The sequence below is a fragment of the Macaca mulatta genome, chromosome 7 (genome assembly GCF_049350105.2).
Source record: "Macaca mulatta isolate MMU2019108-1 chromosome 7, T2T-MMU8v2.0, whole genome shotgun sequence".
Taxonomy (NCBI): domain Eukaryota; kingdom Metazoa; phylum Chordata; class Mammalia; order Primates; family Cercopithecidae; genus Macaca; species Macaca mulatta.
In genome coordinates, this window is record NC_133412.1 from 125,148,899 (window position 1) to 125,166,996 (window position 18,098).

The following is an 18,098-nucleotide window of genomic DNA, read 5'->3' on the forward strand; positions in this document are numbered from 1 at the left end:
TTTGCTGTGTACCTCAGAGCCAGGCAGGCTTGCTGTGGTGGAGTGACAGATTATTTTTAGTTGAGCAGTTGGATAAAACGTTGACTGTGTTGACACGGTTGTCAGCTAGCTGGTTTAGGGCTTGGTTATCTGCCTTTACAAGTCTTTTCAAGGCTTTTGAGCATTCAGGCTTCTCCACCTACTTTCCATACATGATCCTGTCAGCAGAAAGGGGCTTCTCTCTGAAGATCCCAGGCTTGTGATTTTCCAGTGAGAGTAGTGACCTCTTCAAGCTATAAAGGATAGAAATGGCTTTATATATGTCTGGCAGAACCTACTGCAACTGAGGTGGCAAAGAATAGGACTCTTAAGAAGAGGATTTGGGGACACAGCTGGAATTGGAGTTGTTGAGGGTCTCTTAAGCAGGCGGTGGCCTTATCCCTCATGTGACCCCCGGAATAAATTACACTGCATAGAGTAGCCCTACTCTGTGAATAACATAGTCACATGAATAACATGTTTGTTTTTTAAGCCTTCTTGTTTTCTATTCCTTTATATCACAGACCCTGGAGATTTGGGCTAAGTGAACCCATTATCTGTTCATAAGCCTCAGGCATGTATAAATTATACTCCCAGCCTCTTTGTATTTCTTTGTTAGGATTTCATTCAAGGACAGAGGGTAAAGAGAAATAAAACGAAACTGGGAAGAGAGTTAGGGGAAGGGGGAGAGAGGGGCTGTGGGCTGTGACACCTGGATGAATGAAACAGCAGTAGACTCACACTAACACTAACCAAAGACAAAATGAAATAAACCTTGTCCTTAGAGCACAAGAGGAGGGAACATGCACAAAAGTAAAGGACAGCAGGGCTTTGGTAAATCTCTTTATTCATCATTGTATTAGGACTCTTTGAGTTTCTGATAATAGGAATCTAAACCAAGCTAGCTTAAGCAGAAAGAGGTACTGATTATAAAAGATACAGGATGTCTCAATCCAAGAGCAGAAATGTGGCTGGATGGGCAGTGGAAGCGAGAACTGCAAGGCCATTGAGAACTGCGAGTGCTCCATCACCTGTCTCTGCTTCTTTCTCTGTGTCTGCCTCTTCCTTTTCCTGAGAAGAAGGGATTTTTTAGCTGCCAGGTCCATATAGTAGGCACAAGATGACTGCCCATGGTTCCCAGGATCACAACTCATAGTTCCAGCTCCATGAAAAAAGAGATGGCTTGATTCAATACTTTTCAGTCTCCATAGCACATGGTGCTAGAGTGCCATCTCTGTTCCAGCAAGAATGAGCTATCTCCAGCTTCAATCAACTGACATTCGAATTGAACTCCATTATACAGACATAGACCCTAGGAATTAACCTGCCCATTTGGAGGAATGGGAATGGGAATGGGAATCATTGTAAGCTGGAAAGATGCTCTTTGGCAGGAGTTGCTATTAGTACTATGAAAAATAATGTAGATTTAAGAGCAAAAGATATAAGATGCAAGGCCAGGAGCATGGGTAAAATTATTGCTTCTTAATTAATTGGCTGTTCCATAAATTGACCCCACCGGAAAAAAATGTCTCATTTCTCCCATATACTCACCACAGACCTTTCCAAGTGATTCCCTTTATTGTTCTAAAAGTGTGCTATGCAAAGTGTCACCTCCCTGGTTATTCTGGGTTTCTCACTGAGAATACCCTTCCCCCTTATTTCTTTGCCAATCTTATTCCTCCTTTAGGGGTCAGCTCAAGTTCCTACTTGTTCATGAATCTCTTTCTATTCTGATCATATTTACTAATCAATTTACTAATTAGTTTCATCTTCATCAAATAAATTTTTCCACCTAAACTACATAGTCCTTTTCAAAGACCATGTTGTCCACTTGTTTGCATCTTTCATGGTACTGGGGTGCACAAGCATTTTGTAAAAACTTTTTTTAGTAGACAGCTTTAAATTTGTATATTAAGAGTGTCATACAACAAAACATTACTATATTCCCCATGATATTCCCAATTACATTTATGGACTTGGAGATTCCAAGCATGAATGTAACTGGACAAATAAAACTGTGGTAATGGGGAATTCAAATTAAATTTTTTTAAAAGGATGGAATTAGTCATTTTAAAGAAAGATAAATTGTTTCATATCATTGTATGATCATACGTATCTAGCATTTATAGTGTGCCTTCTGTTTAAAACACTTTAACATATAAAAAGAACAGACTGACTTTCTCGACGAGGACAAATATGTATAAATTAGTGAGCTGAATATGGACATTTCTAATGATTAAGTCATCTTTATGATGATTATGATAATAGATTGAAATTGAACTTCATGGAACCCTGTAGTGAGAAATGGTCCAGTTAGACACCATGCTTGGAACTAGAGAGAGGACATGTATTCCAGGTTTAGGACATTTTGAGTATTTTTCCAGCATTTGAGCTGAGAGTATCCCTTCCCTAAAATGCTTGTGTTCAATTTTATTAGGAAAAATGGAATACAATCCTCCTTCTAGGTCAACTGACAGTATTATCAGGGATGATAAAATCAGTAAAGTGTATCAAAGGACTAAATACAGGAAAGGGCTGTGTTCAAAGATAGCCAATGCTAATTCATTTAATTTGCTGAAAATGAAGCAAACACATTTAAAGTTGAAGTAAGGCATACATTAATAATGAAGCATAAAACTTCATTTTTATGATGGTTGATTAATTTTTAAAAGTTCAATAGATATTAATTACCAAGTACATATTTAGCCTTGTGCATCACATCTAACAGCAATAGAAGTAGTACTATATAACTTTGGTAATTTGAAACCTCTGGGAAGTGAATTTTTCTGAATAGCCTAGTTTTTATACCAGATAAACTCTCTCTTCTTAAAAATGTAACTATTTTAATGCTAGTAGTGAATGTCTTTCTTCTTTCATTAAATAAATACATATAATATACTTTGCTTAATGACTGTTTTGCAAATTATTTACTTCCTTTAAAAAGAATCCTATCAATAAGTACATTCAGTTTAATATCACCTTGAAGGAGCAGGAAGAAGAAGACAACTTAGAAGAGTCACACATGATTTTATAAATACAAAAATAGTGGACACTTGTTCATACAATTATACTTTCTCTAGTGTCACAATCAAAATTTGATTGTGGGCATTCTTCACAATCATAGTGGAAAAATCCTTTAGGCTCACCTTTGGCCACTGGCAGTGATACTGGCATCACAGTGATTCAGGCCATCATGGTGATCTGTAGGGCATCAAGGTATTGCAGACATGGTGATGCAGACATCCTGGTGATGCAGGCTATCATGGTAATGTGGGGCATCAAGGTGTTGCAGTCATCATGGTGATACAGATGTCATGGTGATGCAGTCATCATGGTGATGCTGTCATGGTGATATAGTCATCATGGCGACACAGACATTATAGTGATGCAGTCATTATAGTGATGCAGGCCATCATAGTAATGTAGGGCATCAAAGTGATACATCATGGTGATGCAGGCTATCATGATGATGTATGGCATCAGGGTGTTGCAGTCATCATGCTGTTACAGACGTCATGGTGATGCAGTCGTCATAGTGATGCAGGCCATCATGGCGATGTAGGGCATCAAAGTGATACAGACATCCTGGTGATGCAGTCATCATGGTGACACAGACCTCATAGTGCTGCCATCATCATAGTGGTGCAGTCATCATGATCATACAGGCATCATGGTGATGCAGGCATCATGATAACTTCTGCTTTTCATTCCCTACATTAGTGATCTTGCTCTCCATAGCACGTTTCATATTTTTAGTATAATTTCAAGACACATGAGAGAGTACTGAATTTTCTGGCATTTACACTGTTTGACATAGATTTTAATTTTCCTGACTTGAAAAATAAAGCCTTTCTTTAAAGTAGCCAATTAGCCAGGTGGGGTGGCTCATGCCTGTAATCCCAGCAATTTAGGAGGCAGAGGCAGGCAGATCACCTGAGATCAGGAGTTCGAGAGCAGCCTGGCCAACATGGCGAACCCATCTCTATTAAAAATAAAAAAATAAATAAAGTAGCCAACAGCTTTTGACCTGGTAAAAGAACTTTCTAAATAAATATCAGACCAACCTCTCCTTGTTTGAAAATTCTGTGATCTCCTCCCAGTGATTAGGCAGTTTCTTTTGTCTTTGCCCACATTGCCAGACCTGTGTATACTCTGTTACAATAACATGCTGTGAAGTAGTAAGAGATATATATGTATTGGTCTCTGCCCCCAGTTCCTGACACAGAGCTCCTAAAACCTTTGTAAATAAGGGGGCTAAGACAATCTTCGTTCTCGTATTTGGTCTTTGACCCTGATTTCTAAGAGCTATGTCATTTCCTGGATAATAAGAGCATATTTTGTTTCAGTGAGGCGACTCTTGGTGGGCTTCTAGATGAGCTAATAATCTATCATGCCTACATGACAAACCCTCTATAAAAATTCCAAAAGAACAGTGTTCAGAGCCACACACACTGGCTCATACCTATAATCCAGGACTTTGGGAGGCTGAGGCAGGATGATAGCTTGAAGCCAGAAGTTTGAGACCAGCCTGAGCAACAAACTGAGACCCCATGTCTCCAAATATTTAAAAATTAGCTGGGCCTGGTGATGTGCACCTGTAATCTTAGCTAATTGGGAGACTGAGGCAGAAGGATCACTTGATCCCAAGAGGTTGAGGCTGCAGTGAGCTATGATCATGGTACTGCACTCCAGCCTGGGCAATAGAGGGAGATTGTGTGTCTTAAAAATAAACAACAACAACAAATGGAGATATGAGATTTTTGGGGTTGGTGAACACATCCACCTGCTGGGAAAGTGGAATACCCCAACTCCAAGGGGATACAAGCTCCTACCCTCATGACCCTTCCAAACCTCACCCTATATATCTCTTTCTCCAACTCTTCATTTATAGCTTTTAAAATACCCTTTGCAATAAGTTGGAGATAGCAAGTGAACTGTTTTCTTGGGTTCTGTGAGCTACTCTAGCAAATTATCCAACCTGAAGAGGTAGCCATGGGAACCTCTGATTTGTTCCCATGTCGGACAGAAGTTGTGAGTAACCTGGGGGCCTATTACTTGCTATTGGCATTTGAAATGGGGCGGGGACAGTCTTGTGAGACTAAGCTTTTAACCTGTGGGATCTATTTCTATCTCCACATAGATAGTATCAGAATTAAATTAAATTGTAGGACACCCAGGTGGGCCAGAGAATTGCTTGGTGTGGGAAAACCCACACATCTGGTATCAGAAAAGAAGTATGTAGAGTTGTATGAGTACAGAGTAGGAGGAAACAGTTGGATTGTTTTTCTGCATACACTTCCCATCTCAAGCCTCCAGCCAGTATAATCTTTGAAATCCTTTTAAAAAACAAATTAAAGTTAAGTCAACCTTAGATGGCTCCATTAATGCAGGCAACCCAACTGAAGCCATGATTTTATGACTGATACCCTTAATGCAGAGGCAATTTCCCATGTGTATAGGCAATGACAGCTTGTCCAGGCTTATTTTTTTGCCTGATGGCTTGCAAGCATTTTGCAACATCAATTTTAAGATGTGTCTCAATTTCAGATGTAATGAAGATGGATTATATCTCTACCTTCTGTTTAAACTTGGGGGTCTGGTTTTTATCCTTACTGACAACTGCTTCCTCTTGGCATTGTCAAGCAGTCTTCCTAGGTAATTCTCCTGTTTTTTTGGAGCCTAGAATCACAGTCCGGTAGCCTTCATTGAAGCTGTCTAGAGTACCCCCCTGCCACCCCCACAACTCCTTACTTCCTGGTTCGCAGTCCCAGTCTGGTTTGGTGAGGATGCTGGATAGCAGGATTTTAGCAATTGCTAATCTGGGGAGATCCTTGGTGTGATCAAAAGTGAAGTCCTTCACTTGTGCAGTAGATCCCATCTCTCTAACCAAGAAACCTCCTCCAGCAATTTATTCTTCCACCTCCTGCCTATCCTGCATCATCAGTTTTTGATTCTCTACATCATTTCCATTATCATACAAACATGGTGTTATTTCTTCATCTTAAATAAAATTTGATTTTTTTCTTGATCCCTCCACTTCCCCTTCCAGCAACTGCCTCATTTGTTTACATTTTTTTGCAGTATGACTTTGAAAAAATCATCTATATCCACCATCTCTAATTTCTCTTTCCCTTTTCTTTTGCAAAGTCATTTTTATTCTGGAAATAATCTCAAAGTCACAGAAGAGTTGCATGTATGTTGCAAAGAATTTTGTTTTCTCCTGAACCAGCTGAGAGTAAGTTGTCAAAAGATGTCCTGTCACCTCTGAGTACTGTAATGTGTATTTTCTACAAGTAAGGACATTGTTCTACATACTCATAATACAATCATCAGAATCAGGAAATTAACATTGACCCATTACCACCTTCTAATCCTGAGATCCCATTGAAGTACGCAGATCATCCCCGTAATGTCCCTTTTGGCGAGAGGACCGAGTTCAGAATCATTTGTTGCATTTAGTTGTCCTGTCTGGCACAGTTTTTAGACTTCCATGACCTTCATGACCTTGACACTTTTGGAGATTATAGACCATTTTTTAGAATGTCACTCAGTTTGGGTTTGCCAGATAATTATAATTAAATTCAGGTAACAAAACTTTGGCATTAATATCATAGAACTAATGAGTATTCATTTCATTCTATTCTATCAGTGAGACATTATCTCAAATTGTCACTGACTGGTAATGTTAAGTTTCATCACCTGACTAATGTGTTTTCCAGATTTCTCCACACAAACCTATTTGTTTTCTTTTTGAAGTTAAAAAGTATTTGGAATTTGGGAAGGAATTTGCTCTTTTATTCAGTGGTTTACAGTCTGCTACTATCATCATGCATTGTTGCTAGGACTCTACTTAATGTCTCGTGTGCTAGGAAGCCTTTCTACTCTGTCCCTATGTGATCTCCAGGATTGTTTTACTTTCTCCTTCCTGATATTCTTTGCATAGCCTGAAGTGGTTTTCTCCTATGCATGTGCCAATCAGTTTTTAACTAAAGACTCAAGATGAATCCTCCAGAGGCCTTAAGAGCTTTCTCTCCCCCAGTGTAATTCTTTCTTCTCTGCTATTCTCTCCTCAACTCAGGGAGATTGCTGAACTCTGTCTGGGTACTCCCTCCCTGTGCAGTGGCAGGCAGTAAGCTGGGGAAACTATAGAATTTATCTTATCTCCCTTCTCTCAGGTATCACTCCTCTGTGCTGACTATTGTCTAACAGTTAAAAATTATTTCTTCATATATTCTGCCCAGTTTTTAATTTGAGGCAGGACAGTTTAGTTGGCCCTTATTACTCCATCATAGTCAAAATCGGAAGTATAGAATGCTATACAAGCTCTACAGGGACAAGCATCTTTGTACATTTTGTTCCCTGGTTATTGCAAGTATCCAGACTACACCTGGCATATTAGATGCTCAGTAAATGTTTGTTGCATGAAATATCTGTTGAAGAAGATTATGTTTGAGAACTCCTTCAGCAGTTACTATGAGTGTTGAATATGTGTCAGGCACTGATTATGTGGTGGTAAATAACACAGGTGTGGTCCCTGCCTTTGTGGAGCCCAGAGCCTAAAGGGAAAGGCAAATATTAAATGGCAAATAAACAGACGATGTCCATAATTATAAATTGTGATAGCAATTTATAACTTTCTGTGAAAGAAAAGAATGTGAGAAAGTACTCTGAGAGAATAATGAGGAAAGTCACTGTGGATGAGGCGATCAGTGAAGGTTCTGCAAGGAGGTGGTATTTCTGCTGACTTCTGAAGGAAGATAAGAAGCCAACCCATTGAGGAGATGATGAGAAGAATGTTATAGGATACTGAATATGTGACACTCTGAGGCAAACAAAGAACTTGGAGCTTTCGAAAAGTAAAGGCGATATGTGAGAGGGAAGAATGCTACAACATGAACTTGGAGAGAGGGGCAGGCCCAGAACATGGCAATACCCACAGGCTGTTTTACAAAGTTTTGGTTTTCTACAAATTACAATGAAAAGTTATTGAAGGCTTTAAATAGGGGAATGATAGGAATCCACTTATATTTTAAAAATATCTTTCCAGCTACAGTATGGAGAATACTACTCCTGCACAGTTATGAACATAGGAAGTCATTTAAAACTGAGATAATTAAACATTTTTGTGCTCTCGACTCAATTGCCTGTCTGCTGAAGCCTATGGTCTCCTTCTCAGAATTATGTTTTTAAATACAAAAGAAACTGATGATATTGACATGAGGGTCATTAGAATATTTTTATAAAACATTTTAAATAATATTCTTTAAAATATTTAAAATATCAATTTTTAAAAATATATATGATGTAGTTATACAAACGTACTCCTTTGTTAACTGATTATGTAAGATCTATAGGCCTACAGTCATAAGGTGGATGAACATAAATGCAATGTTGAGGTGTCTGCAATGAATATAATATGATTGAAAGTATCTGGTTTCTATCAGTGGCCGAGTCACATGTACTGCTAAGGCTACTACAGTGTGTTGTCTATATTTATAATGAGAGTAAATGCTAAATTTACATTTGAGGTTAGTGAAAAATAAAAATGGAAATTTTTTGTATTATTTGAAGTTCACATACCACCCCCCGAATTCTATCTGTGGACCCCTGGGGTAATCCAAACTAATTGCTTTTTATTTACAAAGTTATTTTAGTAATCACAAAGAGAGAAGACTGCAGTATGAACTGGGGTAGCTGCAATAGAGATAACAGGAAGGGAGCCAAATTAGAGATATCTCTGGAGGAAGAATCAACAGGTCAGAAAAGGGAGAGATTTTCTGGAGTTAGTGGGGAAATCTTTGTAGAAGTAAGCATAGGAATGTAAAAGAAGCTGTGTGCAAAATGTTAGCAGGGATTGTCAGAAAGCAGAAAGATCCGCTAAGCAGACTATTGCTGTGACTCATTATAAGGCAAAGGACAAGGAAGACAGCCACAGGTTAGAAAGGAGGAATGTTCATGAAGATTAAGTCAGGGACACTGAGACTCACAACTCAGTAGCTCAGGAGCTGTGGGACCTGGGGCAAACACTTAATGAAGCCTCCACTTCACATATTTAAGATGAGAATGATAATAGCTTGTGACCCATAATGTTGTTGTAAGGATTAAATAAGATACCGTATGTAAAGTGGTTAGCACAGTTCTGACACATAGCAAGGGCTGATAAATATTAGCAATTATTCTGATTACTGCTGGGATTCTGACACTGTTGGAGCATTGCCCACAGGAGATTGCAATCTCATTGAGGAAACAAGATAAAACACATAATACATTTTAAGAAGGAAACCATTCAGAATCAAATGTTCAAATATAAAGATGTGAGCAACTCTAAGTTATTAAATTTTCCTAGTATAGCACTTCCTGTATCATAAAAAGATTTTGAATATTCATGCCACATAGTTGTATGTGAGTGTTGCAAATGAGTAGGGATGGACGGTGCTGCTTCTCTTCGTAACAAATGAGTTTTAGAAATCACTGATTTACAGCCTCTGCTGCGTAACAGCTAAGCTCCTGTTTGGTGTAACAATGACTATTGCTCAAACTAGAAGAAAGAAGGAAGAAAAAAAGTGATCTCACTTCACACTGAAAGTCTGTCCTTTGTTTTCATGTAGGGGAGCTAAGACATAAAGAGGCTGTTTCCTTTCATTTTGTCATAGAGGCATTTCATAAAGAATTTCAATTTCAACCTTTGGAGCAAAGCCCACAGTTGAGTAGTTTATATGCAGATGGCTGTGACTTAATGGCAACACATTCGAGTTCAAGTTCTTTTTCTGCTGTGTGCTTTGCTGTATGATATTGAACAACTTACATAATCTGCTGAGCCTCAATTTTTCATCTATATAAAGAGGATAATAATTCTTACCTCAGGATTACTGTGAAGATCAAAAGAGGAAATTTAACTCAATGTCTGGAACAAAATAATTACACAATAAAAATATTTTTATAAGTACTGTAATGTCTATTAAAGAGTGAGACTGATTTTTACGTACATATCATGTATTGGGTTGACTAGGGTCCCCTAAAATTTATGCCTACCTGGAATCTTAGAATGTGACCTTACTTGGAAATAAGGTATTTGTAGATGTAATCAAATTAAGAGGAATCATACTGGATTACGGTAACTCTAACTGGTGAGATGAGAAATTTGGACACACAGGGAGGAGAATTCCACAGAAAGACACAGACACTCAGGAGAGAATTCCATGTGAAAATCGAGATTGCAGTGATATGTCTATAAGCCAAGGGACACCAAAGATTGCCAGCAACCACCAGACACTAGGAGAGAAGCATGGAACAGATTCTCACTCAGAGCCTCCAGAAGGGACCAACCATGCTGATGCCTTGATTTCAAACTGCCAGCCTCTAACAGAATAAATTTCTGTTGTTTTAAGTTACCCAGTTTGTGATGACTTGTTCAAGACAGCCAGAGGAAACAAATACACGAATCAATACCTGTACCACTTTGTGTCAGTTAGTGTTGGCTAGATGTTGTGGTAGTAACAGAAGGTGCCCTACCCTTCATTCTTAGGGGGTTTGCCACAGCACAGGCACACTTCTCACTCCTACCACATGTCAATCATAAATCAGCTGCCACTCCACACCGTGTCACCTTCATCAGGAACACTGGCAGACAGAGCAGCCTCTATCTGTTCTGTGGCAAAGGGAACAGAGAGTCAAAAAGCTGAAGGGTTTATGGGATGAGAAGAGGAAACTGATTTCCCTACCCAACCAGTAAATCATAAAGTTGAAGTAGCCTTAAGTAACAAAGGCTGGGTGCAGTGGCTTATATCTGTAATCCCAGGACTCCAGAAGGTGAGGCAGGAGAATGGCTTTAGGTCAGGCGTTCAAGACCAGCCTGGGCAACATAGCAAGAAAATGTTTGAAAAAACAGCCAGGCATGGTGGCATCCACCTGTAGTCTCAGCTACTCGGGAGGCTGAGGTAGGAGTGACAAAGGTTTAATCAACTCAGCCCTGGGACAAGAAACAAATCAAGGGTATGGCCACTATGCCATTTGTTAAAATCTCTGCATCAGTTAGGAGGGTTCCTCATAAATTATTTCAGTTGGATAAAGTGGCATAGAGGAAGGGACATGGCAAACTGTGCATTGGCTCCGAAAGCTTCTGCCTATAAGTTATCCATATAAATTCTGCTCACGTCTCTCTGGCAAGAGCAAGCTTATGTCACTGGGCAAGTCTGGTGTCGTCCTGTGGGCATGTATGTCCCACTTGTAGGGAGGGGCAGTGACTATCTTTAGTAATAATATAATTCACCCCAATCTTACATTAGATTATCCTTTCAGTAGTTGCCTTGATATCCTTTCAGTAGTTGCTTGAAAGGCTTTCATAGTAGTACAGTGGTGTTGCTTTCATGTGGAAATCTGTTTTTTTATATCATAAATTTGACCCCAAATGGGATTCCTCAGGTTGATCATTTACCTAGTCCCCAGATGTAGCTATAGATGGCTTTTAGTTTATTTACTGAAACTAAATCCACTCTCTCATGTAGTAAAAATTTCCTCTGGTGAAGATGGTCAAAGGAAGGTACTACAGGGAACTCCTAACAAGCAGCTACAAATGTGTTCTAAGAAATGACAGCATCGCCAGAATCAGTGACAGCCTCCCAGTGAAACATCACTAAAGGGCACAATGCTTGGTTAAAGTCACAGATATAACACTTTAATGTATATGATACATAAAAATATGTATTATATAGTGTGTGTATACATAGATATACCTCCTGATGTCTGCTTAAAAAGGGAAACTGACAAGGCTTTAAGCATCCCTAGCACAACTCCTGAAGCCGAGGCATGGCTACAAAATGATAATAATGGCTAGTCTGTGTGGAAAGCTTGCTATGTGCCAGACACTAAATGATTTACATGGATTATTTCATTTAACCCTTGTTACCAGGGCTGGGACTAGGGTGGGGCAATGAGATATCGGAGCACAAAAGTGAAGGAGGACCGGGCACAGGGGCTCAAGTCTGTAATCCCAGCACTTTCAGAAGCCGAGACAGATGGATCACTTGGGGCCAGGAGTTCAAGACCAGCCTGGCTAATATGGTGAAACCCTGTCTCCACCAAAAGTACAAAAGATTAGCCAGGCACCATGGCACACACCTGTAGTCCCAGCTACTAGGGTGACTGAGGCAAGATAATTGCTTGAACCCAGGAGTGAGCCGAGATCAAGCCACTGCACTCCAGCCTGGGCAACCGAGCGAGACTATCTCAAAAAAAAAAAAAAAAAGAAGGAGACAGCCACCCGCGGGGCTGTGTAAGTGCAGGGTTGATACCTGCATGCCCCTGCTAGCGAGTGCCTCCTTTGGTTTTGCACCCTAAGTGCCTCACTCACCTTAACCCAGTCCCAGACTTGCTGGCAAGAATCCTGTGAGGTCAGTGTCATCAACTTTCTTCTTTGCAGATGAAGAAGCAGAGGCTTTTAGAGGCTGAATATCTTGCTTCACTTTCACACAACGATGGAGCAAGGATTTGACGCCAGGACATTGGGCTCCAAAGCCTTGGGCCTTGACTGACTGTACCAGATTCCAGTGTTGGTTGTTTTTGTCTCCTTTTCCAGGTGTCCAAGGCAGCTGCAGATTTGATGGCCTACTGTGAAGCGCATGCCAAGGAAGATCCACTCCTGACCCCTGTTCCGGCTTCAGAAAACCCGTTTAGGGAGAAGAAGTTTTTCTGTGCCATCCTTTAAGTCTTCAAGAGGGGCCTGAAGAGCCTCCGGGCTCCTGGGACATTGACGTAGAGTTTTTAGCAAAGTGGGCACCTTTCTAGTCCACGGCATTTGAAGAGCGCGAGGAGAACCATCCTGGAAACTCCAGGCTATGCATGTTTAAAGATCTGGTCCCCTTTATGAGAATGCAAGCTGATCCACATCCTGAGTTAAGAGATCTGATTCTGCCGAACTGCCTGGAGGAGGGGAATATATAAAAATAAAATTGGTGTCACTTCTTTTCTGCTATCCCCCAGTCCCCCCCAAAATCCTCATGTTTCTGCTTCATATTTTAAAGAATAACAATTAAAACAGACAGCTGTACTGAGGTAAGATATGTATGACCTTCTTGGAATGAATATTGTCTTTAGAATACCCTTTGATAAGCTGCGCTGTCCGTGTAAGCCGAAATTCTGTTTAATGGCATTGATGTATAGTCATTATGCCTTTCTTTTTCTTTTTTCCTTCTCCTCTACCCCTCCTTCCACCCCTTCCCATTAGAGTAGTGTGGAGATAAGGCTGGACTTGTCTATCAGATTGAAATCCAAGAACGATCACATGAAATGTTTAGGGAGATGTTCCCCACGGTGTATCCTCGTGGTAACAATGACAAAAAATGCCGGTTGTCTGTGTTCTCTTTTCACTATTCCTAACATGTGTACATGATAGCTTTGATTCTGCAAGTAAAAGTAAATCATGTGTTGTGACTGGTGCTTTCATATATTTGTGACAATTTTTGAGTAATATTGCATGAAAATGTCCCTACGTTACATCCATTCAGAAGTTTTGTTGTTTTACTCTAAAGCCAGGAAAGGAAATGAGAGGGGAAAGACCCTGGGGAGGAAAGGAAATCTCAGTATTTTGAAAATTGAGATTACTTCAGAGCCTTAGCCATGCCTAAAATACCTCTGCGTTAATAGTGGTATAAATGCCTCTTCAATACATTTTCCAGAATCCAAAGCATTTTGGTTTATCCGGGACCCAGGGCAGCACAGCTGTCACCAAGCAGGAGAGTTAAGGATTCACCATGAGTTGGGAAGTGCTTTTGCCATGAGTATGAGCAAGTTCCCTCCTTCCCTGAATCATGGACATTCTAGATTAAAAGAACATTTTTTCTGCTCTTAAGAAGAAAACCATGGCCCTCCTTTGTTCAAGTGTTGGAAGAAATAAACCCACAGCTCCAGAGAAGGTGACCATTCTCAGAACTCGGGCTCTTCAGAAGGACCTCGAATCGCCACTCTTTGGGCAGCAGGTGCGGCCCCCACAGCCGGCTCTACCAGGAAGAGTTCTGGCTCTTCTGTCCACTGAGATGGTCTTGGTTTTTCACTTAACACATTTTTTAATGGAATCTTTGTTTTTGTTCTCCATCTTGTTTGTTAGAGTCTCTTGGTCTTTATTTACAAATTCCTGGCAACTAGAGTGCTCCTTTCCCAAGATATGGTAGTGAGAGTAATTTTTCATTGTAGCTGTAGTCTCCGTCAGTAACAGCAGGCCCTGGAAGGCTTGATCACCTTTTTCTGTGTCATTTTCAGTCAAAGAGGCCCTCTCTTACATCTTGTTTGCTTTCAAATCCCCAAATACCATCTCCATCTCCCAATTAATTTTATTCTCCCCTCTTTCCTCTCTATTCTCTTTCTCCTGTTTTTTTTTTTTTCTTTTTTTTTTTTTTTTAAGGCATGAAAAAGGAAGAGAAAAAGATTTGCTATGCCAAGGACAGATTTTGAAACAGACTTGGTAAATGTTTTCCTTAGCTCTTTCATGGGCATGTGGGTGAAAGAATAAATACATCCAATTAAAGCTCATGCTGGGGTCGGGGAGAAGAAGATACTGAAACATTTGTGAAATGTATCAATGCACTTCTGTAACCAGATGCTTCTCTTCAAATTGTGGGGTTTTTGTTACAGTCAGGACACCCATGAAGATTTAGGGGTGAAAGAAACAGCAGAGTATTTATTAAACTACAGCATTGTACAATTAGCTTAGTAACACTGTGGCATAAGCTAAAACATATCACGGTTTTTAAATGGGCAAAGCATGAATTGAATATGTGGTCACATGAAAACAAGCATGAATGAGTAAAGCACTCTTTGGTAGTGATTAAGGCATCATTAGAAGGCCCAGACGATTTCCACTATTCACAGCATTTCCTTTTCTCAGAAGGACTCTTTATATTTCCATGTAAATCTAGATCTTTGGAGCAGTTAAGATGGAATTACAATTTCTAGGGAGCATTTTAAGGAAAATGTTTTGGCTTTTTCATAATTTTATGTCTTACAGTATGGAATTATAATACGAAAATCTTTATATGAGTTTTGGCTTATTGGTATTTGTACTTATTCAGGGGAAACAGTCTTTCGATTACTTATGCCTCTAAAGAGTTTAATTTCTTGAGAAATTCAACAGTCCCATCACCAGCATAATTTTATCTTAAGGAATAACTAACAGGAAAAGTCAACTTAATTATTTAAGACCCTAGTTTCTACGTATAATATATTCAATAGTAATGAAAATCTGCCATGGAATTAACTAATAAGTAGTAACAATAAACTTCATATTTAGAATACAAAGTCTATAAAGAACAATTTTACATGATCTTCAATATCAACTCCAGTTTAAAAGGTGTTATTTTTAAAACATTTGAAACCAAGTACTGCTTAATTTCAGTCAGAAGATGCAAATAAATACTTTGATCTATGTCTGATTTTGCTAATAATATTTGAAGGAGATTGCCTACCAAGGACAAATTAAACAATACATTTAAAAATCAAACAACAAACGATTTCTCCATACACTCATAGTCACATATGGAATTTTGAGAAAATAAAGCATGCTGTCTCTAGGAATTTTTATACTTCTTTTTCTTCCTAAATATTTGCTTCTAGCTGCTCTTGGCAATGATGAATTGTTACATATGCATTAATGTTTTGCAGCCCAAAAGTTGTTCACATTTTTCCTATATAAGATCTGTGGAGTGTGTGTTTCAAAGAGAGAAGTACAGAAATGTTAAAGCAGGAAAACCTGAATGTGATGTGCACATTTTCATCCCACATGGACAATGTATGTGTTTTAATAAATGGAATTTTCAGATTCATTTCATATGCAGTCAATTTCATTGTGGAGGCCTGTGGACCACCTCACCCACTGATTCTGTTGCTAATTGGAGAAGGACCTGATGGTACGAATGGATGGGGAAATAGGAATCCATTGATTTTCTTTAGGATTTTGTTAATAGAGATGTCCTGAAGAAGAAAAACCTCACTTGACAGTCTAAAAGCATTTCTTACTGGGTCTGTACATCTAGGGTAGAGCCTTTGGAGACCGAGAAAGGTGGGAGCTGTGAGGAGAGTCCAGGGCTCTGTGACAGGGTGGACTATGCAGACAGAGGAGCTGTATTGACACTCTCACTTGCTGCAGGTATGCCACAGTGGGCTTTTTCCCTCAGGAAAAATAAAAACTGAACAACAGAAGTGCTATTCTCTGTAGCTATCCGTGATTTAAAAGGAGTACAGGAGAAGCTAAGTCCTTAGAACTCTAGATGCAGCTGCTCCTCAGAGATCTTCTCAGTCAAGAAAAGACTTTCGAATGTCCCTCAGATTATGCCAGTAACAGACCCTGTTAGTAAAGAAGGAAACACTGGATCTCCTGGGACTTGTGCCAGCAACAGCAGCATCTTTAAACCATGGATGAACGGGACCACTTGGAGTTTGCACACTAGTGTTCCACTGACATCAGTGTTTCTGAGACTGTGGTCCATGGACCACTTGCTTCAGAAGTGTTAATACCTGGAATGCCTCTTTACAAGGCAGATCCTGAGCTACCCATGAACTCAGAATCCCTGGCAGTGACTCAGGAACATGCATTCTGTTACATGCTATAGTCTGAGGACCACTACAGTATTTATGACAGCTAGCTTTTCACACTGCCAAAGGAAAGGCACAAACACTCGTAAATATTCTCGCTCTTCTTCCCACAGCCTCCAGAAGTGACTGCCTAGGCATGAACATGTAACTGAAGGGTGAGAATCTAGCCAGCAACTAGACATGCCACACTGAGGAAGACGCTGCTGGGCTTTGACTCTGCTCCTGTTTTGTTGTGCCCCTGCGGGAGGACTGCCTCCAGTTCTCATTCTTTAATAAGCTGGTCACATTGTAGACGGCGCTTACAATGACAGAGGGAATTGGAGCTGGGTCAGCTCCAATCCACAAATTGCAAATAATTTGCCAAGGGAAATCCCTTTCCCTTCGGTTCTGTCCCACATCTACATTTTCTTCTATTTAGAACCAGGAGACTCAGGCAGAATTTATTTTAATGAAGAAGGCCATGGGCTCCTGGGCATTTCCTCAGCAAGAACTACTGCTGTTTCTCCCTGGAAGTCATAAGAACAGGCGGGAGCAGGGTATTGCATCTCTACTATGAAGCAACAGAAAGACAGTGCCTGGGGAGTTCAATCCACCTGTGCTCAAGCATTAGCATGCACTAGAGAACCAGAACTAGACCCCAGCGCTCCCATACGACCTTGGGCAAGTCCTTTGACTTCTCCCACTATAAAGTGGGGACAAGAATACCTGACTCATTTATCTCACAAAATGGTCAAAAACAAATGAAAGAGGCTGGGCACAGTGCTCACGCCTGTAATCCCAGTGCTTACGCCTGTAATCCCAGTGCTTTGGAAGGCTGAGGCAGGCGGATCACTTGAGGTTAGAAGTTCAGCCTGGCCAACATGGTGAAACCCCACCTCTACTAAAAATACAAAAATTAGCCAAGTGTAGTGGTGGGCACCTGTAATCCCAGCTACTCGGGAGGCTGAGGCATGAGAATTGCTTGAACTGGGGAGGCAGAGGTTGTAGTGAGCCAAGATCATGCCACTGCACTCCAGCCTGGGTGACAGAGCGAGATTCCATCTCAAAAAAAGAAAAGAAAAATGAAAGAGGTAAAGGGGCGTCATGAAGGCAGAGGTGGTAAAGAACCATTAGACTCTACTTGCCAGCAACCTTCGAAGAAAGGAAACCGCTAGATAGCGCCTGCTTACCTCTTAACTCGCCTCCTTTCTCCTTAGTCCCCAAACGCCCTGGTTGAGACCCTCAGTGTCTCATGTCTGAATTCCCATCACACCAGCTGGTATGGCCATTCTGACGCTCATCTTCTCCCACTTTCACCCAATTGACCCTGAGTATTCATTAATTAGGACTTCTTTGATTGCAAGTGACAGAAACCTAATGCCCCAAAATAGGTCCCACTTCAAGCCCAGCTGAATCCAGGTGCTTAGAGGATGTCATGGGATGTCCCTGTCACCCCTTGGCTATGCTCTTCTCTATGCTGGTTTAATTCTCAGACTCTTGCCTTGCAGCGTCAAGATGGT

The 18,098-nt window shown here is 40.3% G+C and overlaps 1 protein-coding gene across 4 annotated transcripts in view; it reads left to right on the forward strand.

Annotated features, from left to right (window-relative positions):
- The window catches only part of GNG2 (G protein subunit gamma 2), a 113,908-nt gene extending 98,078 nt beyond the window's left edge, over positions 1-15,830 (forward strand). For 3 of the 4 annotated variants that reach the window (XM_077938295.1, XM_015143639.3, XM_077938294.1), the window contains one exon: positions 12,593-15,830. In XM_077938295.1, the coding sequence (XP_077794421.1) occupies positions 12,593-12,721 (129 nt within the window). In that variant the 3' untranslated portion in view covers positions 12,722-15,830. The remainder of the gene's footprint in view (positions 1-12,592) is intronic. The other variant, NM_001190910.1, reaches the window with a different exon arrangement.
- The last annotated feature ends 2,268 nt before the right edge of the window (positions 15,831-18,098 follow it).